The sequence below is a fragment of the Pseudochaenichthys georgianus genome, chromosome 14, assembly GCF_902827115.2.
Source record: "Pseudochaenichthys georgianus chromosome 14, fPseGeo1.2, whole genome shotgun sequence".
In the NCBI taxonomy this organism is placed as follows: domain Eukaryota; kingdom Metazoa; phylum Chordata; class Actinopteri; order Perciformes; family Channichthyidae; genus Pseudochaenichthys; species Pseudochaenichthys georgianus.
The window spans coordinates 23,183,683-23,208,308 of record NC_047516.1 but is presented as its reverse complement, the minus strand read 5'-3'; the positions used below and the strand labels follow the sequence as shown (position 1 = coordinate 23,208,308).

General features: G+C 42.6%; 2 protein-coding genes across 3 annotated transcripts; both read right to left on the bottom strand.

Moving 5' to 3' along the window:
* Positions 1-50: 50 nt before the first annotated feature.
* LOC117458101 (diacylglycerol O-acyltransferase 2-like) lies at positions 51-4,684 on the bottom strand. Its single transcript, XM_034098355.1, has 8 exons — positions 4,590-4,684; positions 4,090-4,173; positions 3,834-3,941; positions 3,048-3,118; positions 2,352-2,556; positions 1,656-1,830; positions 494-678; positions 51-421 (listed from the first exon to the last, which is right to left on the bottom strand). Exons 2-8 carry the CDS (start codon positions 4,169-4,171, stop codon positions 267-269), a joined length of 981 nt encoding a protein of 326 aa, XP_033954246.1. The 5' UTR covers positions 4,172-4,173; positions 4,590-4,684; the 3' UTR covers positions 51-266.
* A 4,585-nt stretch (positions 4,685-9,269) lies between these two features.
* LOC117458100 (2-acylglycerol O-acyltransferase 3-like) lies at positions 9,270-22,104 on the bottom strand. 2 transcript variants are annotated; one of them, XM_034098353.2, is made up of 8 exons: positions 21,905-22,104; positions 18,501-18,584; positions 18,043-18,150; positions 17,430-17,500; positions 15,693-15,897; positions 15,024-15,198; positions 9,789-9,973; positions 9,270-9,716 (listed from the first exon to the last, which is right to left on the bottom strand). In XM_034098353.2, the coding sequence occupies exons 1-8, from the start codon at positions 21,930-21,932 to the stop codon at positions 9,562-9,564; spliced, it is 1,011 nt and encodes a 336-aa protein (XP_033954244.1). In that variant the 5' UTR covers positions 21,933-22,104; the 3' UTR covers positions 9,270-9,561. The 2 variants fall into 2 exon arrangements, with proteins under 2 accessions (XP_033954244.1, XP_033954245.1); XM_034098354.2 differs by lacking the exon at positions 21,905-22,104 and adding an exon at positions 21,713-21,765.
* Positions 22,105-24,626: the final 2,522 nt, after the last annotated feature.

The window sequence follows — 24,626 nt, the reverse complement described above, 5'->3', positions numbered from 1 at the left end:
ACTTCCGACAACAATCTTGATTCTGATTGGCCAGAAGACTCGAAAAAATATCAACAAAGATGTTTTATTGAGAAGATAATCACTACGTGACAGAAGTTTTCAAAACCGTCTATGGTCTCCGGTACGTCCAGTCCAACGCATACTGTATGCACAGCGTTAGAAACTCGGACCTTCAAAATAAAAGTTTGACTTTTTTCCGGGGGAAAAAAACACATCTGGGACCCACTCGAAACGGGGTCGCGACCCACCAGTTGAGAACCACTGGTCTAGAGGATCCGGAGCTCGTGGTTTTCAGAGAGTCCACAGCTGACCTTGTGTTCATGGAATAACTTGGAGAGGGCCTCCATGTAAAGTTTATGAAAGTGGTCCACCACCTCCTCGGTGGCTTTGATGTGCTTCGGCACTGAGATTGGACTTCCCACTGAAAGAAGCCAGAGCGTTAGAATAAATAAAACTACCACCATGTTTATGAACAGAAAGATGAAACACTCACCAACAGTAGTGATGGGATTCCTGTAGGGCAGGATACCCATGTGCTCTCCAACAAATAGACACGGGGCGAAACCCACGATCTTTTTAAACAGTTCTTGAAACCTCCGCCCGAGGCTGCCTTCTGAGAGAACCACCTGCTTAAAGAGGTCGTTTTCCCCAAATGCGTAAACTGGCACCAGATCAGCCCTGTGGAAGATCATCAGAGGTAACATCACTGTGACAAACTGTGAGAAGAATGATACTGACAACTATTCATGGGCGGTGTAGAGGGGGTCAATACACACTGAGCTTGTATACACTGTTACAGCAAACTTTGACCCCCCCCCCCCCCTCCAAAACAAGAGTATGGCTAAACTGTTCCCAGTAAATAAAAGAAAAACAAAAATACCGAGTGCTGGACGTCAGATATATCAACAGAAGAAGATGGACAGGAAGTAAACACTAATAGGAACACGGTATTGTGTCTCCATGTTTGAGAACTGGTTAATGAGTGAAAATGATAACAGACTTGGACAGTAACAGAAAACATTGATTAGTGCTGCCGCCATTTTAAGTTAGGAAGCTGTCGACTTTCACTCGTTGGCGGAGTAGTAAAATGTTTCAGATTCACCACTGCTGGTATTTAAAGGTCACCTATAATGCAAATTCCACTTTTTCATGTCTCTCCTACATCAACATGTGTCCCCTCTGTGTAAAGAGACTCTGAAAGTTTCAGGAAAAAAGATTCTCTCACTTTTTGTCCTGATCCATTTATATAAAAACCTGTCTGAAAATGAGCTGATCAGATTTTGGCCACTTTATGATGTCATAACGATTTTTTGGCTTGTGTAACGCAATCTACTCTTTAGTTCATCAGAACTAAAGAGTTCTGATGAACTAAGTACAGCAAAGTACTTGGTGTGAAACCGCCTCTTGTGTTCTTTTTAACCAAATCTCTCTCAGAGGGGCGTGGGGAGTGGCTCCTTATTTTCATCGAAAGTAACAGACAGAGAATCAGCACTTTTGAAACAGGGCTGAAACAGAGGGGATTATGGGTAATGCTGCAATGATCTGTTTGGTATTTGGAGCCAAACACAGAGACATGTTTTGTATATATCTGAGACATATAATATATTGATGAAAAAACGTTTAATAGGGAACCTTTAATGTGTGTTTTCTCTCACCCAAACTCCAGGGCCACCCTGACGAAGCCCTTCCTCTGCCTCATCACCAAGATGTTGACTCCAGGAGCCGAGGCCAGCGACTCCGCAGCGCCTCCGATCACGATCACCACTGCGTTCCCCTTCCCTCTGTTGGTGAGGAGGTGCGTGAGGCTCTTTTTGCTGACTGGAAGAAGACCTGATCACACAAAGTAAGACAGTAATAACTATGGATGTTCTTCCTGTCCGTGTGCAGTCCAGGGGCGGTTCTAGGAGGGGGGCCAACAGGAGCCAGCCACTGACCAGGGACGCCCCCTGTGGCCCCCCTCCAACAAAAAGGTTACAATATTACGATTTATTGGAACTAAGTCAAATCAGAGACCCGGATGTAAAGTGGAGATTAAACTGTACATTACCTTATAAAAGCAAATACTGTTTACGTTTTCTAATTAAATTGTCACTTAAAATTACTAAAACAAATGCTCTAAATGAAAAAAACTATTTACCATAACAAATACCTTTACAAAAACAAATGGCAATTACTGTATTTTATGCTTATTTTACAAAATTACTTTTGACTGTCTTTGTCTTTTTAACCTGCTTTTATTGTACCCCCTCTCAGGAAATAACTGGCCTCAGCCTGGCCCCCCGAGTAAAATTGGTCTAGAACCGCCACTGGCACTGCAGTCTCAAAAACCTCCTATAGTTGAACATAAATACCTATACACATGGCATATTCCCTGAAGAGTGGAAGCCTAAAAACGCCGGCCAGCGTCACCAGGTTAGATGTCAGCCCAGGAAACAGCTCCTTGAAGCCGCAGCTATCGGTGCTGAAGCAGGTGAACGCCCCGACACACATGATGCCGTGCGGGTGAATACCAACAATGTAGTTCTTGTTTGGATTCAGCTCGGCTGTCTTCACCAACTGAGCAAGAAAAGTTAGGATGAACAGAGACTTATTTTTGTCCATTTTATATACAAACCTGTCTGAAAATGAGCGGATCAGATTTTGGCCACTTTATGATGTCACAACGATTAACCCTTTGAGACATGTTTTGTATATATATCTGAGATCTATAATATATTGATAAAAAAGAATATAATATGGGACCTTTAAACCAAACACAACCTTAACTGTATATCCTGACATTGAATTAGAGATTTATGCTCAATACAAAGGATTTTTTTCTCATATATAAGATATTTTATCACCACAAATAGCACTTATATTTGAAACTAATGCTCCAGCACTTACAATAGATAGCTTATTTTCTTTCTTATTTGTCTTGCACTTGTGAAATATAGTGTAATATATAAAGAATCAAAGCAGATAATTGCAAGTTAATTTTAAGGTCATGGATTCATCAAATCAGATGGGAACAGACAATCTGACAGAGGGGTGAAATACAAACTTACTTTGATTGGAAAAAAGTCCCTGAGGTGCTCCCAGACCCTCCAGTTCCGCACAAATGTTGTTTTTCTGCCCCCTGGTGGACAGAGTGTGTCATTTCAATACTACACACTGACGGCCCGTCCACACAGCGGCGTGCGTGGACGCTTGCCGGCGGGCGTGTCTGACACTCGACCAACAACCAATCACATGAATCTCCCGCCCCAGACACACAAGCACGCGGTTTGGCAGTACAAGCTCTAGCCAATCAAACCGCTGCTTGTGTGTCAGGGGCGGGAGATTCATGTGATTGGTTGTTGGTCGAGCTTCAGACATGCCGAGCTCCAAGCTTTTTTTGAAGCTGTAGTGTGGACGGGTCGTAACTGTAAACAATATGTATTATACAATACAGTTATACAATCAAACAGCAATATAACGTCAGTATTATTATTATTACTGATTTATTTTGCCACTCCTTTGTATACAATATCCTTGTTAAGGAGGGTACTTTGATCATGGACCCCTCGTTTCTGTCATGTGATGTGATGTGCTATAGTATGTAGTAACGTGTGTTTGCATTTTATTGTTCTCTTTTATCCTTTCGCCTCTATCTTGTCTTTCATCCTTTCTTTATAACTAATGCTGTTGATGTATTGTGATTTTAGTCTATTATCAGCTGGAAATTAGCAATGTCGGCTAAAGCTGCCCCATTTACTGTTCTTTGTGACAGTTGATAAATGGAGACTGTCCACGGCACTATAAACAAATAAACTTAAATTTCCGTGGGTGTTGAATGGTTTTATTTCCTTTACCTCTCTCAGGGGTGTGCCAGTCCACCACCTGCCAGACGAAGTACAGCGTGGGGATCGGCCACAGAGAGGTGAACATGAGGTAAAACATCAAGAGGCTGCAGGCCACTCCTGGAGAGGCATCGTCCACATGTTGGAGGTACAAGACATTCATAGATTAGCAGTGTGAAAACAGAGGTGCTTTACAAATGCATTGAGACCCTTGTGAATTAACATCCAGTGTCATTTGATACAAAGTGTTTGTGTGGTGGGATCTTACCTAAGAAGAGAAAGGATGCTACCCATTGCAGAGTACTTACAACCTCCAAAAACACCTTCCACTTAGTCTTTCCTTTCGTCATCCCTGCAACCAGGAGGCCATACCATCAATTTGTTAAAGACATTTAAAACTGTGCTTTCATTCAGTTAAGGTCATGGGTCTATAAATCGTGAACGTTACGCCTGTAGATGTAACAAAAATGGCTTTATCTGAGATAATAATGACATTTATGATAGTCTTTTTTATGATAGAGATCAGATTGATTCAGTAATGAGCGCTTTTTAATCTTCTTTAAGGTATAGGTCATTCGCTTAAAAACTCACAGGTAACTTACTCAGGAACAAGCTGACAGGCTAAACTAGACCGTTTCAATTTGATCACATCAACATATAAGCCAAACTTGTTGACTACTGCAGAACACCTGGACTCTCACCAACTCTAAATTATACTAGGAACAACATTATTGACCAAATTTCTGAGCGTGAAATGTAAAAAATTACCTTTATTAGAGTCTATTCCAGAGTTAATTTGAATGGATGCAGATCAGCCGTTTGTGAAAATGCACAGCATGCAGGATGCACTTTGCCCAGATCATGTAAAACAGCTGATAACATATCCACTCCCCCAATACTTTGACACACAAGCAAGCAAGGTAAGAGATAAAAAGTCTGATAGTTGGATATTTGTATATCAGATCTGTGCTTGGATATAATTTTAGGCTCTTTTGTTGTTGGTTACTTTAGTGGCCAAAGTGTTAACGTTTAAACCGTATTATTCAACTTCATAACAGAAAAGCAAACAACAAAAGTAGAATTATCTATTTCTCTCCTTTATAAACCGACACACATGTATTTTTTTCAACACTTTGTACGTGATAGACAAGGAGTGGGACATCTGTAAGCAGTTGACCAATCACAACAGAGCATACTGGGCTCTGGTTTCAGACAGAGGGGGAAAAGAGGTGCTGCAGCACAGGCAGTATGAGAAAAATAAAGCATGTAAACATGTCACAGTAGAGACACAACATGCTGATATGGACCTGAAAATGAGACTAATATGTCCTGTTAAATAAAAACTCCTTTGACCATTCTGAATAGAGTTGAATCAATCACTGATAGCTGTGTGGACTAAGGCGATGACCCCTCACAGACATACTTTGACCCGTACACATCGCTGAACAGCGCTATTCATTATTATCATTATTTATTACATGATAAAGGGATTGATTTTACACGAGGAAGCACCTTTAATATCTTATCTAAATTCAACTTGAACTGTCCTCAAACCCCCATGGACTTTAGGGGGCGTGTCTGCCTCACACAGACCATGGCCGTTTCTCAATCTCGAGGAAACTGGCTTCCAAGCCAATATTTCAAGGATGCTACGTCATCAAGTGGCGCAGCAGGACCGTTCCAATGTCCAGCATACTTGGAATTCCACCGAGGCCGCGTCCTTGGTTTGGGGGAAATTTCGAGGCTGCACATGGGTAGACTTCGCGTCCTTAAAATCCCCACAATGCTTTGCGCGCGAACCAATTTCCCCAAATCTGTGGTGGAAAATGTAAGGCGGGGCCTCTCATATGACGCACACCTGCTAGCCTGTTCCACGCTTCGTTTTCCCGAATGCCAGGAAGGATTCTTGCCTAGCTTCTGAAGGAAGTGACTCGGAAGACATGTGCTACCAAGCAAGAGTACTCGATTGAGAAACACCCCATGTGTTGGCTAGTTGGTCATGTGACAATACCCAATTCCCATACCCCCTATGCATACAAATAAACTGCATTTTAAGCCAATACTATAAGTGAAGCCTCTCTCAGTCAGGTCTTAGTTTATTTATTGAATTTAATTGGTATTTAAGTTACAGTCCAATCAAAATGTCACACCAATATTCATCTGGCAGTTTAGCCTACTTTTCTGTGACACCCATGGGATTACGGGTTTATCTCGAGCTGATTTTATACTTTATAGTATTTTCCATGACATCCTACAAAGATTCTGTAATATTCTCATAAATGACACTTTATGTTTTTGTGCATACTGGTAAAATAGTCTCGGTTTTTAGTTGAACAAAAATTCCCTTGTAGTGCCGAGAGACGTGAGTCAAAGGACAAAACTAGTAGTTTATTCCACATGAAAACAGCATGTAAACAAACACAAGCCCGGGAAAACTAACCAGCTAAAACAGGAAGTCCTGTTAACTCAAATGTCCGTGCGGAGCAATACCCCCACACAGAGTTCCGTGGGTGAATTATGTAAACCCACCACACAAGCCCCCCCACAATTCACCCATAGTCAAAATCCTCATGTCGGGGAGGAAGGACCACCCGACCCCGGCGCGTAAGGACCACAGGGGCCGAGGAGGGAGGGGTTGCAGGCGAGGACAAGGGTGCCAATGAGGGCGAGGGCATCCCCACAGGGGGTGGGGGGCGGGTCATGGGAGGACGGCCCCGACGTGGGGCCAGAGCCAACTCCAACGGCCTGGAAACGTCCACATGAGCAGGCTTAATCCTATCGACGGACACAATCTCAGGTCTGCCACCAACGTCCACCACCAGGCTCTTGTCCCCGTGTTGTATGACCATGAACGGGCCGTCGTAAGGGGGCCGCAGGGGGGGCGCTTTGTGCGTCGTGCCGAATGAAGACAAAATCCGCCGACCGTAGTCCGGGGGACACCCGGAAAGCTGGGTTGCTGTGTTGCAACGTGGGGATGGGCGTGAATGTCCTGGCAGTCTCCAGCAGGGAGGAGCGCTGCCTGGCCGCAGACCAGGGCACAGTGGCGGCCGTAATAAATTCCCCGGGGACTCGTAGCGTCTGGCCATACACGAGCTCTGCCGACGAGGATTGCAGGTCTTCTTTGTAGGCGCACCTGAGGCCAAGCATAACCAACGGGAGCTTATCTACCCAGCTGCTATCAGTCAAGCCGGCACGCAGGGCCACCTTCATAGATCGGTGAAAATGCTAGCCTGGGGGTGTGCGGTGGTGCGGTGCAGCTTGACCCCCAAACCTTCGGCAACAGCGTTCAAGAGCTCCAAGGTGAACTGAGAGCCGCGGTCAGAGGAGAGGTCAGATGGCGTCCCGAAATGCGCCACCCACGTGCCGATGAACGCGCGGGCCACGTCAGAAGATGCTGTCGAGATGAGGGGAACGGCCTCGGGCCAGCGGGCCGTCCTGTCCACCATCTGTCCACCTCTCACGGTGAAACCGTGAGAGGGGGACAGCGGACCTACGAGGTCGACATTGACATGCATGGTCAAACCTCCTCTCAGGAACCGCAAAAAGTTCGAAAGGGGCTCTAGTATGTGGGGCAGTTTAGCCCGTTCACAGGCCACGCATGAGTCAACCCAGGTCTTCATGTCCTTCTTAAGCCCTTGCCAAACAAACTTGCCCCCCCGGTTTCCTGCCGGGGGGGGAAGGTTGTGAATCGCTTCAAAAACGGGTCTGCGCCAGTTCGCAGGGACCAGCGGTCGAGGCTGGCCCGTGGAGAAGTCACACCACAGCTTTGCGCCCGAGTCGCCGACCGTGACCTCCTCCAGGCGTAATCCTGTGTCCGAGGTCCGTCTGGACCCCGTGGTCAGAGGCCTGGTCCGTGCTCATGCGGAGGTAATCGAGGCCCAGCTGCACAGCTCCGATGAATGCTCTGGAGAGGCAGTCCGCGACCACGTTAGCCTTACCAGCGATGTGCTGGATGTCCGTGGTGTACTCGGATATGTATGAGAGCTGGCGTTGCTGGCGGGCGAACTCACGGCCTTCCAGCAGGAAACGGAAGTGGCGAATCGCCAACCAGAGGCCAAGGAGTTCCCTGTCGAACGCACTGTACTTGCGCTCCCCGGGGGTTAACTGGCGACTGAAAAAGGCGAGCGTTTGCCAGGTGCCGTCGACCCATTGTTCATGCACCGCGCCCACAGCGTAGTCAGATGCGTCGGTGGTGGTAGCAATGGGGGCCTTGTGTGACGGGTGAGCCAACATGGTGGCGTCGAAAGCGTCCCCCGTCCAGTCTATGGCCTTTGTCTTTCAGGGCTTCGTACAGCGGGCGCATGGTGCGGGCAGCCCGGCGGATGAACCGGTGATAAAACGTCACCATCCCGAGGAACTCTCGGAGCGCCCGAGCTCTGGGCGGTCGGGGAACGGAGGACACAGCCTCCACTTTCGACAGGACAGGGGCGGCTCCATCTTTGTTGATGAGATGTCCGAGGAAGTGGATGGAGGACAACCCGAGCTGACACTTCGCCGGTTTGATAATCAGGTGTTGGTTGAGCCTCGTAAAAAGGTCCCGGAGATGTGCCTGGTGCTCTTCTTCAGAGGAGCTGTCAACGAGGATGTCATCTCAATACACGAAGATGAATGGCATGTCTCTGAGCGCCGAACCCATCAGCCGCTGAAAGGACTGAGCTGCATTCTTAAGTCCAAACGGCATACGCAGAAAGCCGTTTTCTACAGGCACATTTTACCGGCGTATTTTTCATTATGATTCTACTTGTGATAGTTGGACATGGCAACCTGTGCTGCCCATGTAGCTATTGATTCCATGCGATAGCTGCTATAATACAAAACAAAACGTCTGCCTGTTCTCCACAATGATGAATGACAGCGAACGGATGGTCAAAGTAATGTACAAATAAACAGAATCACACTAAGCCTGGTTAGTGTTGCCTGACTTTATAAAGTGTGTTCTATATAAGTGTGTGGTTGCGCTGTAGTCACTTTGCTCAGCGCTACTGCTTGTTACAACTTTTATTTGCCGTACTCGCCATAAACTGTTATTGCTCAGGTTGATCCCACCCCTGCCTCCGACGTAAGCGTGACGTATGCGGTTCTTGCTTCTAGACCGACAATTTTTTGGAGCTTGGTAAGAACCGGTTTTCGGGGAAAAGAGCCGGCTCCGCTGCAGTGTGAACAGGAGAAAACGGTGCTTATCAGGCTCTAGCTCCAAATTCTGTGTTTTATATTTAATAATTCTGTGTTCTTTATTTATTGAATGTTCAATACCTGACAAGGTCGGAGATGAAAAACGTGGGTCGCAGGTTCCTCAACAGTACATTACAAGACATCTATCAATATGTGTGTACTTCCACCATTAAACTGTCTGTTGTTGGTATAAGACCGGATATTGTGTCCTAACATTAGAAATGTACGTGTTTTTCAAATATGTCTCATGAAGACATCAATGTTTTCTGAACATGCTTAATCAGATATTATGTATTTATTTCAACAAGGACGGACCATGAATACAAATACATCAATCTCAGAAAAGAGAAGAGATGAATTATGCCAGATTTGAGCTCATTTCAATCTGCAGTCCTTAATGGACTTCACATTTGAATAATCAAAGGCACATATTAACATGAGATATCTTCAAAAGCTACAGTCATACATTCACAGTATGAACAAGAACACCTGCAGGATCAATGTTGTTTAAGAGTATCAGTTCCACACAAAAGCAGCAAATAAAAACAGCTATTTCAAAGTTAATTTTCTAGATGATCCGAAGCTCGTGGTTTTCAGAGAGTCCACAGCTGACCTTGTGTTCGTGGAATAACTTGGAGAGGGCCTCCATGTAAAGTTTATGAAAGTGGTCCACCTCCTCCTCGGTGGCTTTGATGTGCTTCGGCACTGAGATTGGACTTCCCACTGAAAGAAGCCAGAGCGTTAGAATAAAAAAAACTACCACCATGTTTATGAACAGAAAGATGAAACACTCACCAACAGTTGTGATGGGAATCCTGTAGGGCAGGATACCCATGTGCTCTCCAGCGAATAGACACGGGGCGAAACCCATGATCTTTTTAAACAGGTCCTGTAACCTCCGCCTGAGGCTGCCTTCGGAGAAAATCACCTGCTTAAAGATCTCGTTCTCCCCAAATGCGTAAGCTGGCACCAGATCAGCCCTGTGGAAGTCATCAGAGGTCACATTACTGTCAAACTGTGAGAAACATGTGTGCTGGACGTCAGATATATAAATAGAAGAAGACAGACAGGAAGTAAACACTAACAGGAACACGGTATTGTCTCTTCATGTTTGGGGACTGGTTAATGCAGCCTGTCCTCCTACAAAAAACGACCATATAGGCCGATTGTTCATGCCCTTATTCCGACCCAGAGACACGTTTTAAAGTGTATGTTGTTTCTTACACGACCACTAGAGGTGCTCTAGTGGTCGTGTAAGAAACAACATGCTCCCGGCCCGTTCATGGCAAACGCTCCGGAGGGACGTTTATTCACAAATAACCCTCTCTGGAAAATCCTAAATTGTGGAATAGTTTGGCCATTAAAATGCTTTTTGATTCGATTTCTGGCGAGAAGTGTATATTGCACTCTTAGAATCCACGTCCAGTCGATGTGTAGGATCTATAGTTTGATAGAGATTACGAAGATGATTTGAGGTCTCGCCAGGATAACGTGTATGCAGCTTCCATGTAAAGTTAGCGTGGGTGAAAACAGTTTTTCCGGTCTCGAAGTTTTCATAATAAAACCGTATATATTCCCCCCACTGTCAAATGATTACACAGTGATATCTCCATTACTCATCCACTAAAAAACATCAGTTTATCCTTGTTAATTACACAATATTGATTGGTTTAAATTGTGTACAATGCTTTTGTATTTTTAATAGGGCTGTCAAACGATTACAATTTTTAATCAGATTAATCACAGCTTAAAAATTCATTAATCATGATTAATCACCATTCGAACTATGTCCAAAATATGACATTTATTTATGTATATTGTTGTGGGAATGGAAAGATAAATGAAAGATGGCGGATATATCCATTTAACATACAGTATCTACAGGGGCGGCGCCAGGGGATATCTAGGAGTTGCTATAGCAACTCCAACAATTGGCCTAGCAACGGCTTAGCAACCCCATTGTTTTGATATGAAAATGTATCATATGTATACACATTCTCGCAGCCCGCGAGAATGTGTATAGCCTACATATGATAAATTTTCGCGGGATCTATCAGGGGCGGGTCGTTGTAATTTACTGTGAACTGTTACTTGGCTAATTCTCAGTAGATCGAAAATGGAAACATTTCTCACAGTCACAAGTCAGCGTAAACGACCGCGTTCTCCAACGGAGCCGGTCCAGCCGGACAACCCTGCTATCCACAAGGATCCCGATGTTCACTATGAAAACCGGGAGGATTGGGACCACGAAGAACAGGTGCCCCCGCCAACTGACCCGCTGCACCCGCAGCAGCAGGACCAGCTAGCTGCTACCAGCTGCAGTGGAAGCGCTGCTCCTCTCCGCACCGTGATGATCCACTGCCCTCATTTCCTCCACCCTGCTCTCTGCAGAGCTCCACTCCAGAATATACAACTTCTGCTAGTCAGTGATTCTCAGACACAGCGTCTCACCCTTTGAGCATATCGGGAGCAGTCACTCCTCTCAGTTACAAATGGTCATTTTAAATGAATCAAGAATGTGTTGTATTTTCCGACATGGCGCATTGTTCGAGGCGTGCTGACAGTGAGATCTAACACGGGGAATTGTGAATGAGGAGGAGGAGGAGGAGGAGGAGGAGGAGGAGGAGGAGGAGGAGGAGGAGGAGGAGGAGGAGGAGGAGGAGGAGGAGGAGGAGGAGGAGGAGGAGGAAAAGTGCGTTATTTAGGCAATGTTGTTGGTGGGAGTTAGGGAGAGACCGCCCCTTCCAGGTGTGTGTATGTGTGTGCGTTTTCCGGTGTGTGTCACGTGAAAGTCATGAGTGTTACACTATTGATTGGTTTTGTAAATAAAGAGAACGTTTTCGACATTGAAGGCTTGAGTGATCTTGAATAGCGGTGAACGCTACAATATGAACAGGCTCGTGCTTGGCCCACTGGTATTGTTTGTATATTTTGAAAATTAACTAGCAACGCCGTGCTGTCATATAGCAACTGCTAAGCTACTGCAGCAAAAAAATCCTGGCGCCGCCCATGAGTATCTATGTATTATAACATCTTTCTGCGTGTCAAAATGAAAGACAACCCACACACCTATCAATCATCAAACCGTGGGGTCTTAATTCATTACGTGTTGATTTCTATCAACGGGGGAGTACTTCAGGAAAGTCGACAGAGGGGGGGGGGGGCTAGTGGAGTACTTCAGGAAAGTTGACAGAGGGGGGGGGGGGCTAGTGGAGTACTTCGTGATCAGCTGTTTTAGCGCAGTTCTGCCGTGAAGGGGGGGGAGTCTCCCTCCGCAGCCGGCACAATTCCGTTGTACAGACCGACGTTAACAGCAGCCCTGTCTGTGCACACGGAGACCGACTCTGTCGTCCGGTGATCTAACCGCCTTCTGGAAAAGCTTCACAAGTACGTCGGTACGCAAATGCGCTTTGTGATACAAGTGACGGTATGCATTTCAGATTACCACATAACCTGCGTACCAGTTATGTGCACCCCTGTGCTCCAGCAAAAGTATTCTCCGTCGGGACTTCCTGCAACAACACCACGCCATTATCAAAGATGTTCTATTGAGAAGACGATCACTACGTGACAAAAGTTTTCAAAACCGTGGCTACTGAAATCAATCTTACTAACTGCTGTCTGTGCAATTTACTCCGCGAGAGTTGGCAGACTTTATTTTGCTTACTTTAACATCATTTTTCATGGTGGGGCTAAGCCATTTCTTGGTATGGGTGTAGCCTACCCCAGCCATACCCTGGCGCTGCCACTGGTGACACATATGGGGCGGGCCATTCTGCACATGCGTTAAATGCGTTAAATATTTTAACGCAATTAATTCCAAAAAATAATTACCGCCGTTAACGCGATAATTTTGACAGCACTCATTTTTAACCTTCGATTCAGAGAAACAAATGTTTTTTTCTGAGTTTAGACACTACAGTTCCCGAAGACACTACTCTACCCAGAATCCCCAGCTATTCTTTGGGACTACAACATCCGCCTTGCTTTACAAACCCCTTGATTAGTCTTCAAGCCCTGTGATTGGATGTTGGAGTGGCAGTGCGACAAGGTTAGGCTGAGGGTCAAACAGCTCTATGAAATGGAATGGAAACACGGCAGAGTTTCCAAAACTGAAATTGGACGGGTCCTCCCCCCAGAATTACACATGCTGGCTATTGTGTGTTTCGCAACATGTTCTATGGCACGTCTCTTTACAAGACGTTTTCGTATTTCTCACAATTAGAAGTTGCCAGTATTAAACTGTGTACACCCTGGAGGTTTAGGGGATACGAAACACAGTGTCAAGTTTAAAACATATAATCAATAAATGGATGAATTAATATACCCACATGACACCTAAGGTCAGAAGAGCTTTATTTAACAGCTGGTCTTATGTCTGTGACCCCTCCTGTTATTCATTGATAAGCCTGAAACATGCACTTGTCAAGGTTCGGAGGCACATTTTGCAAATATGGCAGTAGCCATCGATCATCTTAAGATAAGATACTTTATTGATCCCAAGTTGGGAAATGTTTTTGTTACAGCAGCATACTACTTTGTTCTACTCCCCTACAATTCAGAGGTTAACCTGGTATTTTTACTCCACTACATTTATTTTAGTTACTTTGCAGATTCTGATGTGAAATATAAACAACCCTTAAATCAGACTTTAGTTACACCTGAGTCAAATTCAGGGAAGGTGATTGTCAAGTGCCAAAATAAACTATGCAATATATTGGACGTTAATTACTTTGTCAGACTTCATATTTATCTGTGGATAACCCCAACGTTTTTTTCTTATTCAAAAGAAGACCTTAAAGGGGACCTATCATGCAAAATGCACTCTTGTACGTCTTTTATACATGAATATGTGTCCCCGGTGTGTCAGAAAACACAACCCTCTATTCTTTAATGTTTAAATAAAGCCTTATTAGTTTGTCTGTTTTGCACATCCTCCTGTTAATATCTTTGGACGTCCTGCACTTAACTGTTTTATTGTAGAGATCACTACAGTATCTTCTTGATATTTTCTATTCTATATTTCTATCATGCCTTCTACTTTCCCCCAATTTTGTAGGCTACTCTTAAATGTGTTCATCAAATAAAACGTATTCAACAACAAAATTCAATAACGTGCTTTAACCACCAGGCGGTGCGGGTTAAAAAAACAGTGGTGTAGTTAATACAACATAATAAATGAAACATAATATGACTCTTAACTTTATTGTGAAATTAAAACAGAACGGTAAAGGAAAATACAGTTTCAGTCTCGATTTGAAGCTTATGCATTGTACCATGAACCTGTATAGACCTGTAACAGTCAACTGCATGAGGAGTTGGAAAGGTAGTTCAGAAAATAATATCTTTAAAAACTACAAAAAAATCCCTTTATATCAGCTGTGCACCTTTATGGTGTAAACACAGCCTATCTACTAATTGGATCAAATATAAATGTCAGCCAAATTAGTGTTGATACTGCAAGGAGACGTATTGTGTGAAAAGAAATGGAAGATGTTGTTTAATTGCTAATATATTTATGATTCACGTCACGTATTCAGTTTTGGCGGCATCTCTTCCAGTTTGTCAAAAGGTCTTCAGATCAGGGCTCTATAAATAAATATCTACGGCAGATATGTAATATTTAATGCAGCCGAAACGTGTATTACAATGCCGTTATGTGATGACTTCCAAAGAGAAAAGCAAGACCACTCGGAATAAAGTATTATTTTATTTAAAAAATGTTTTTCCGATTTCATATCGTTATAGAAGCCGAAAAATCGTTATGACATCATAAAGTGGCCAAAATCTGATCAGCTCATTTGCAGACAGGTTTTTATATAAATGGATCAGGACAAAAAGAGAGAGAATCTTTCTTCCTGAAACTTTCAGAATCTCTTTACATAGAGGAGACACATGTTGATGTATACAAGACATGAAGAAGTGGATTTTGCATAATAGGTGACCTTTAAGTTAGGTAGCAGTCGTTGGCCGTGTTGTAAATTGTTTCAGAACCACCACTGCTAGTATTTAAAGTGTGTTTCTTCTCACCCAAACTCCAGGGCCACCCTGACGAAGCCCTTCCTCTGCCTCATCACCAGGGTGTTGATTCCAGGAGCTGAGAACAGCGACTCTGCAGCGCCGCCGATCAAGATCAACACTGCGTTCCCCTTCCCTCTGTTGGTGAGGAGGTGCACGAGGCTCTTCTTGCTGACTGGAAGAATACCTGATCACACAAAGTAAGACAGTAATAACTATGGATGTTCTTCCTTTCCGTGTGCAGTCCAGGGGCGGTTCTAGGAGGGGGGCCAACAGGAGCCAGTGCCCCCGTAACACTGACCAGGGACGCCCCCTGTGGCCCCCCTCCAAAAAAAAGGTTAAAATATTACGATTTATTGGAACTAAGTCAAATCAGAGACCCGGATGTAAAGTCGAGATTAAACTGTACATTACCTTATAAAAGCAAATACTGTTTACGTTTTTTAATTAAATTGTCACTTAAAGTTACTAAAACAAATACTCTAAATGAAAAAAACTACTGAAACAAAGGACTGTAAGTTAAATGTACCAAAACAAATACCTTTACAAAAACAAATGGCAATTACTGTATTTTATGTTCATTTTACAAAATTATTTTATACTGTCTTTGTCAGTACAATTGGTCTAGAACCGCCACTGGTACTGCAGTCTCAAAAACCTCCTTTAGTTGAACATAAATACCTAGAGACATGGTATATTCCCTGAAGACTGGAAGCCTAAAAAGGCCGGCCAGCACCAACAGGGTGGATCTCAGCCCAGGAAACAGCTCCTGGAAGCCACAGCTCTCGGTGCTGAAGCAGGTGAACGCCCCGAGACTCATGATGCCGTGCGGGTGAATACCAACAATGTAGTTCTTGTTTGGATTCAGCTCGGCTGTCTTCACCAACTGAGCAAGAAAAGTTAGGATGAACAGAGACTTTAAAGGTCACCTATTATGCAAAATCCTCTTTTTCATGTCTGTGTAAAGAGATTCTGCAAGTTTCAGGAAAAAAGATTCTCTCTTTTTGTCCTGATCCATTTATATAAAAACCTGTCTGAAAATGAGCTGATCAGATTTTGGCCACTTTATGATGTCATAACCCCCCACCTTATCACCTGAATCTCCTCCTAGAGGCGCTTTCACACCGGAGTACTTTTCCCACTATAGTTCCGATATAGTTCTGAAAATGTGCGGAACTAGAACTTAGTTTTCACCCCCTTTTCAGTCCCTGCTAGAGAGCAGGTACTTTCATGGGAGAAAAAGGTTCCTATTTCTGATTGGCTGGGCGGATTACAAACCACGCCCCGTAAAACCCGTAAAAAGTTTTGTGAAGCCGCCATTTTATTTACCTGGTATTAGCATTAGCATTACCATTAGCATTAGCCCAGCACACCAACGCAGGGAGACTAACTTATGACAACACAAAATAAAACATGGGAACGGTGGAGATGAGGAGGTGTCGGCGTTCTGGTGATTTACTCGGAAGCCAGTCCCCAACTCCAGGGACTTCCGGCCAGGGACTCCGGGTGGCAGTATACGCCGTGAACTTGTTTGTGGCCTGCCAATAAACCCAAAGCAGAAGAAGAAAAAGTGACATCAGCGGCTTCATTTGCCTAATCCTCCCTCAGGGATTTATTCCGGTGTGAACGCGATCTACTCTTCAGTTCTGATGAACTAAGTACGGCAAAGTATTTGGTGTCAAAGCGCCTCTTGTGTTCTTTGTAACCAAATGTCTCTCAGAGGGGCGTGGGGAGTGGCTCCTTATTTTCATCTAAAGTAACAGACAGAGAATCAGCACTTTGGAAACAGGGCTGAAACAGAGGGGATTATGGGATGCTGCAATGATCTGTTTGGTATTTGGAGCCAAACACTTCAGAGTCATATATCTGAGACCTGTTATATATTGATGAAAAATAGTATAATAGGGGACCTTTAAAACGAAATACAACCTTCATTTGTATTTACTTGCACATCTCAAAACATTCTCTTGCACTATTTTATCCGTTTTATTTGTTTTGTGTACTATTCATGTTGCACTGTTGGAGGAGCCTGTAACTTCAGTTGTATGACAATAAAGCCTTGAATCTTGAATTCTGAACCTGAATTAGAGATTTAAAAAGTACATACTCATTACAAATGAAAATGTTGATCTTGTCTTATAGATGTATGTCACAACAATTTAGTCATGAATGCTCATTTGAAACTAATGCACCAGCACTTACAATAAATGGCTTATTTTCTTGTTCTGAATTTGTGTCTTTATGGTTAATTGCTCTTGTGAAATATAATGTAATATAAAGAATCAAAGCAGACAATTCCAATATTAACTTTAAGGTCAAGGATGTTTGGAAATAGTAATGCTACTGGTGGGACACATGGATTCACTGTCACGTCCAACATATTGTAATCAAATCAGATTTATATGAATATAAACTTACTTTGATTGGGAAAAAGTCCCTGAGGTGATCCCAGGCCCTCCAGTTCCTCAAAAACGTTGTTTTCCTGCCCCCTGGTGGAGACATTAGAAATCTCAGAGACAGAGTGTGACATTTCAATACTACACTCTAACTGTAAACAATATATTTATTATACAATACAATTAAACTGCAATATTATGTTAGTCTTATTATTATTATTATATCTGCTTTATTTTGTCACTCCTTTATTATAAAATATCCTTGTTATAAGTATGACATTGAGGAACAGCCAACAAAGAGGGTACTTTGATCATGTACCCCTCGTTTCTGTCATGTGATGTGCTATATATAGTATGTAACGTGTGTTGTTTGCATTTTGTTGTTCTCTTTTATCCTTTCGCCTCTATCTACTTCTCTTTCATCCTTTCTTTATAACTAATGCCGTTGATGTATTGTGATTTTAAAAAGGTGTCTATTATCATCTGGACAACAGCTGGAAATTAGCAATGTCGGCTAAAGCTGCCCCATTTACTGTTTTTTGTGACAGTTGATCAATGGGGACTGTCCATGGCACTATAAACAAATAAACTAAACTTTCATGTCCGTGGGTGTTGAATGGTTTTATTTCCTTTACCTCTCTCAGGGGTGTGCCAGTCCACCACCTGCCAGACGAAGTACAGCGTGGGGATCGGCCACAGAGAGGTGAACATGAGGTAAAACATCAAGAGACTGCAGGTCACTCCTGGAGAGGCATCGTCCACATGTTGGAGGTACAAGACATTCATAGAGTAGCAGTGTGAAAACAGAGGTTTCAAGTTTCAAGGCTTTTATTGTCACGTGTGCATAGCTACAGTGTGGTTATGCTCCTCCAACAGTGCAACACAATACAACAGATAAGATAGTACAAGTAAATTATAATAGAAACAGAATATAATAGAAACAGTGCAGAATAGTCTATATACAGTAATTGGAATATTGATATGAGTGTACTTTACAAATGCAGTGAGGCCCTCGTGAATTAACATGATCTAATACATTTGACCAACTTTCCAGTGTCCTTTGATACAAAGTGTTTGTGTGATGGGATCTTACCTAAGAAGAGAAAGGTTGATACCGCTTGCAGAGTACTTACAACCTCCAAAAACACCTTCCACTTAGTCTTTCCTTTCGTCATCCCTGCAACCAGGAGGCCATACCATTAATTTGTTAAAGACATTTAAAACTGTGCTTTCATTCAGTTAAGGTCATGGGTCTATCGTGGACCTTACGCCTTTAGATGTTCCAAAGATGGCTTTATCTGACATTTATGATAGTCTTTTTTATGATAGAGATTAGATTGCTTCTGTCACGATCTGTCTGTGTTGTGTTTTGTCCAGATCTGTCTTTGGTTTCCTGTCTGTGTGTTCCCTGCCTGATTACCTGATTGTGTTCACCTTGTGCCCCTGTGTTTTCTCCTCCCTCCTCACCTGTGTCTTGTTTGTTTCATTAGTCCTGTGTGCATTTAGATTCTGCGTTTTCTGTTAGTCTTTGTGAGATCCTTGTGAGATCCTTGTTTGTTTTTGACTGTTCACGGGGAAGAGCTCTGTATTTTCTTGTAGCCTTTAAATAAAGGTATTTCCTGTTAAATCTGCGTTTGGGTCCTGCCTGCTTCGCTCAACCCTGACAGCTTCAGTAATGAGCACTTTAGCTTTTAATCTTCTTTAACGTACCATAGGCTTAAAAACTCACAATGCAGGCACACATAACTTACTCAGGAACAAGTTGACAGGCTAAACGAGACAGTTTAAATTTGATCACATATAAGCCAAACTTGTGGACGGCTTCAAATCACCTGGACTCTCACCAAATCTAAGGGTGTGTTCACACCTAATAGTCCGTTTTCAGGTGCGCACCAGACCACAGTTTGTTACATTGTTTCATTTTTCAGAAGGTTCGGTTTGCGTTCACACGGCAAAACTCAAACGGACTATAAACTTTAAACACAAGTCATGTGCACGGAAATGCAGTTCAACCATTGGTCAGACATTAAGGGGGTAAAAACGCAAATCCCGGCAATTTCTACCGGAGCCTCCGCCATGGAGCATCGGCACTTTCGGCAGGTTATTCTCATGCTGCTGTTAATCTGGAGATCAACAGACTCTAGCGGCCCGCGCATATGATTATATAATCAGACGACGTCCGTTAAAAATCATTATAACACAATGAGAGACGTTCTGCAGTAAGGAGGGGCGTTTCACCGACGACAGGTGGCTCTGACTTTTATGTAGCTGACGGAGAATTTTTACTTTACACGACACTGTTCAACACTTCATTCTGCTTCACTCTTTAACTAAACAACCGCGGATGTCTTGAAAGACTCTTTCGCTAAAGATGTTGAAGACATCCACGTTCTTGTGACTCGTAAATACTACGCTTCCTATGTTTTGGTGCGGACTGCGTTCACACCAGCAATGAACCGCTCCAGAGTTCGCAAGCAAGCGCTCCGAGACCACCTATTTTAGCGGACCAGAGTCCGGTTGTTTAGTTCACTTAAGAGGTCTCGGATTGTGTTCACACCGACCCAAATGAACCGCACCAAGTGGCTAAACGCACCAGGGTTCGATTCAACCGGACTATACAAGGCAGGTGTGAACGCACCCTAAATGATACTGGGACAACATAAAGCAATCTTGCAAGAAACAGCGTCTGAGGGCTTCTTAACATTTAACAACCTATTAATGTGTCATACCCACTTAACTGGAAGGAACTCAGCTAACTGACGATAAGAACCATTTTTACCGAAACAAAACACAAGTCTCTGTTTTCTTATTCAAAAGAAGACTTGACTTAAAGTAATCTTTAATGTTTAAATAAAGCCTTATTAGTTTGTCTGTTTTGCACATCCTCCTGTTAATATCTTTGGACGTCCTGCACTAAACTGTTTTATTGTAGAGATCACTACAGTATCTTCTTGATATTTTCAATTTTGTATGTAGGCTACTCTTAATATTTAAAAGTTTTCATCAAATAAAACATATTCAACAACATAATTCAATAACGTGCTTTAACCACTAGGCGGCGCGGGTTAAAAAACCAGTGGTGTTGTAGTTAATAAAACTTAATAATATCAAACATAATATGACTATTAACTTTATTGTGAAATATAAAATATAACCTATCTACCAATTGGATCAAATATAAATGTCAGCCGAATTAGTGTTGATACTGTAAGGAGACGTATTGTGTGAAAATAAATGGAAGATGTCGTTTAATTGCTGATATATTTATGGTCCACGTCACATATTCAGTTTTGGCGGCATTTCTTACAGTTTGTCAAAAGGTCTTCTGATCAGGGCTCTATAAATAAATAACTACGGCAGATATGTAATATTTAATACAGCCGAACCGTGTATTACAATGCCGTTATGTGACGACTTCCAAAGAGAAAAGCAAGAACACTCGGAATGAAGTATTTTATTTTAAAAAAAACGTTTTTCCGATTTCATATCGGATAAACACCATATCCCAACATGCATTGCGGCGATGTTTTAGCCTATCAAAACCTCTGAAAAAAGAAAGGTGTCTCTCAGAATCAAAAGAGAAAAACCTATGGGAAAAACACAAAAGCATTGTACACAATTTAAACCAATAAATGTCGTATAATTAACTAGGATAAACTGATGTTTTTTTAGTGAATGTGTAGTGCAGATATCACTGTTAAATCATTTGATCATTGGTTTTATTATGAACACGTCGAGACCGGAAATACTGTTTTCAACCCGTAACTTTACATGGAAGCTGCCGCATACCTCAAATAATCTTCGTAATATCTATCAAACTATAGATCCTACATATCGACTGGACAATTCTAAAAGTACAATATACACTTCTCGCTAGAAATCTAATCAAAAAGGGGTTTAATGGCCAAACTATCCTACAATTTAGGATTTTACAGAGAGGGTTATTTGTGAATGAACGACCCTCTGTAACGTTTGCATACAACGGGAGCACTAGAGGGCGAAAACTTTCAAACGTAATTATAGGACGTATTAAGCGCTTGAACAAAGGACACATTTAGTCGTAATAATAGGGCCTGAACAATCGGCCTATTTGGTCGTATGAGTTGGAGGACTTGTTGCAACATTCAAGGGTGGTTTTCACTATAAGTAATGTTGTTGTTTTTTGACGGACACTATAATAAAAATGCCTTTACAATGTTCAATCTGAATTTACTTTAAAATAAAAAAAATCTATATTGATTCGGATTTTTCTACATCCAACTCACAGGTTTATCATTGCTTTGAGAAAAAAGATTATGCATTTACCCATTTTAGAAGTGAAGATATAGTCATTTGTTTTGGGAATGTCATTTTCGAGCCTGAGACCTGAAAAACAGGCTCGGGGCATAAGCCAAACTTGTGGACTACAGCAGAACACCTGGACTCTCATCAACTCTAAATTATACAAGGAACAACATTATTGACCAAAAGTGCTGAGGGTGAAATGTAAAAAATTACCTTTATTAGAGTCTATTCCAGAGTTCATTTGAATGGATGCAGATCAGCCGTTTGTGAAAATAAACAACATGCAGGATGCACTTTGCCCAGATCATTTAAACCAGCTGATAAAAAAAAATCCACTCCCTGATAATTTGACACGCAAGCAAGGTAAGAGATAAAAAGTCTGATAGTTGGATACTTGTATATCCGATCTGTGCTTGGATATAACATCGTTTCATTTTAGGCTCTTTTGTTGTTGGTCACTTTAGTGGCCTTAGTGGTAACCTGTAAACCGTATCTAAGTGTATTATTCAACTTCATAACAGAAAAGCAAACCGCAAAAGTAGAATTCTCTATTTCTCTGCTTATAAACCTATCCTCCTTATCTTTCTTTTCCACGTGCCTTCCCTTTGTCAACCTACTGTTAGTGAAACCTGCAGATATTTCCCAATTCAAGTGAAGGGATTCGGCACTTTGAACCAGTGAAAGGCTTTTTTAATACATTTTATTTTGTGTTATTACGTTTTTTTTATACCGGTATACAAACAAAACATGGCTACATGAACAAATATGGGTTTCTTTTAACATTTGTACAACAAAATATGACCGAATGTAACTAAGTACAGCATAACTTGGAGGAATGCTAATAGAATGTTGGTTCAGAATCAGAATACCTTTATTAGTCCCACAGAGGGGAAATGTGCATGGTTACAGCAGGAAAGAGCCACAGACAGCCCCTTGTGTGGTGTTCGGTCAAATTGACCCGATTTCTATTTTCAATGAATACTACAAAATACAAGGATATTTTCTTTCAACCTGAAACTCAATGGCCGGGGCTTATTTATTGTGAAGGACATGTGGAATTGTTTTTATTTTTTTCCACTTATGAAAAAATGCCCACCCGCATGTATGTCCTTCATAAGAGTTTCAGGTCAATCTGACCCGGATACAGGACAGACAGAGAAAAACACACACACACACACACACACACACACACACACACACACACACACACACACACACACACACACACACACACACACACACACACACACACACACACACACACACACACACACACACACACACACACACACACACACACACACACACACACACACACACACACACACACACACACACACGTATGCATAGAAGCGGTTTGATCCTGTTTTTCCTTGATCTTTACCCTTTGTAGCGTGTACACAAAACTATCCTGGAACATTATAAACATTTTGCATTTTCTCGCACTGTCCCCCTCGCACCTGCACGCCGGAGGAGGGACTACACAGAGACATAACCTCACATTACAGTGTATAGTGCAGAACTACAATTATCTACCTATCTTCCATTGTTAAATGGGTATGAGTATTTTCAAAAACTAATCATATATTTCATTTATATTGTTGGGGAAAGAATTAAAGACAATATATATATAAGGAATTGTGCATGTTGAATTTAGTTCTGTATTTTTTTTAAACCCTGAAATATGTCCCGGGTCAATTTGACCCGAACATTGCCAAAGGGTGCAAAATGTGAAATTAAACACAAGGGTTAATGTTACATATGTTAAAAAAAAGTACGAAGTTATGATAATAAAAAATATAATAAAAAAACAAAAGTAAAAAAAAATACTTTTCAAAATACAAACTTGAAGAAAACAGAATCATATAAGTACATCAGGTTTCATAGAGCTAAAACATTTCAAGTGCTACTCAACTGGCTTTAGATAAGCCAGTCCTTTATTAGTATATAAGTGCTTTGTTAATAGTTCTATCGCTCGAAGTGGAGTCGAAAGAGATGAGTTTTCAGTCTGCGCCGGAAGGTGTGTAAGCTTTCTGCTGTCCTGATGTCAATGGGGAGCTCGTTCCACCATTTTGGAGCCAGGATAGCAAACCCACGTGTTTCTGCTGATGGGAACTTGGGTCCCCCTCGCAGCGAGGGTGCAGCAAGCCGTTTGGCTGATGCAGAGCGGAGTGCACGCGCTGGGGTGTACGGTTTAACCATGTCCTGGATGTAGGAAGGGCCAGATCCATTCGCAGCATGGTATGCAAGCACCAGTGTCTTGAAGTGGATTCTAGCAGTTACCGGAAGCCAGTGGAGGGAGCGGAGGAGCGGCGTGGTGTGGGAACATTTAGGAAGGTTGAAGACCAGGCGAGCCGCTGCATTCTGGATGAGCTGCAGAGGTCGGATGGCACATGCAGGTAGACCAGCCAGGAGGGAGTTGCAGTAGTCTAGGCGTGAGATGACGAGAGCCTGGACCAGAACCTGCGTCGCTTTCTGGGTCAGCTGGGGACGCGTCCTCCTGATGTTGTAAAGAGTGTATCTGCAGCAGCGGGTTGTATCAACGATGTTTGCAGTGAAGGACAGGTTGTTATCTAGGATCACACCCAGATTGTGAGAGAACAGAGGTGCCGATGTTGATTGTCAGGTCAAGAGTGGGACAATCTTTTCCCGGTAGGAAAAGCAGTTCAGTCTTGTCAAGGTTGAGCTTGAGGTGGTGAGCAGACATCCACTGAGAGATGTCCGCTAGACAAGCAGAGATGCGTATACAGTTATTAATGGCATATGTATATAATAATGTATATATTGCACATATAGCACATATAGCACATAGTTTGATGGTATTTAACAGCAGCAAGTTACACAATTTACAAAATGCAAAAAACACACCTTGCAACGATTCTAAGGATTTAGCAGCCAGGTATACTTTACACAGTTATTAACGGCATATATATAT

Excerpts from the sequence above, each read along its gene's own strand:
- LOC117458100 (XM_034098353.2), bottom strand. The coding sequence starts at position 21,932 with ATGAACTCTGGAATAGACTCTAATAAAG. Across the intron at positions 15,898-17,429 it reads GGGACTTTTTCCCAATCAAA|TTGGTGAAGACAGCCGAGCT; the intron begins GTAAGTTTATAT and ends TTTCTTGCTCAG. Across the intron at positions 9,974-15,023 it reads AGGGTGGCCCTGGAGTTTGG|GGCTGATCTGGTGCCAGCTT; the intron begins GTGAGAAGAAAC and ends TGACTTCCACAG.
- LOC117458101 (XM_034098355.1), bottom strand. The coding sequence starts at position 4,171 with ATGACGAAAGGAAAGACTAAGTGGAAGGTGTTTTTGGAGGTTGTAAGT. Across the intron at positions 3,119-3,833 it reads CTGGCACACCCCTGAGAGAG|GGGGCAGAAAAACAACATTT; the intron begins GTAAAGGAAATA and ends TCTGTCCACCAG. Across the intron at positions 2,557-3,047 it reads GGGACTTTTTTCCAATCAAA|TTGGTGAAGACAGCCGAGCT; the intron begins GTAAGTTTGTAT and ends TTTCTTGCTCAG.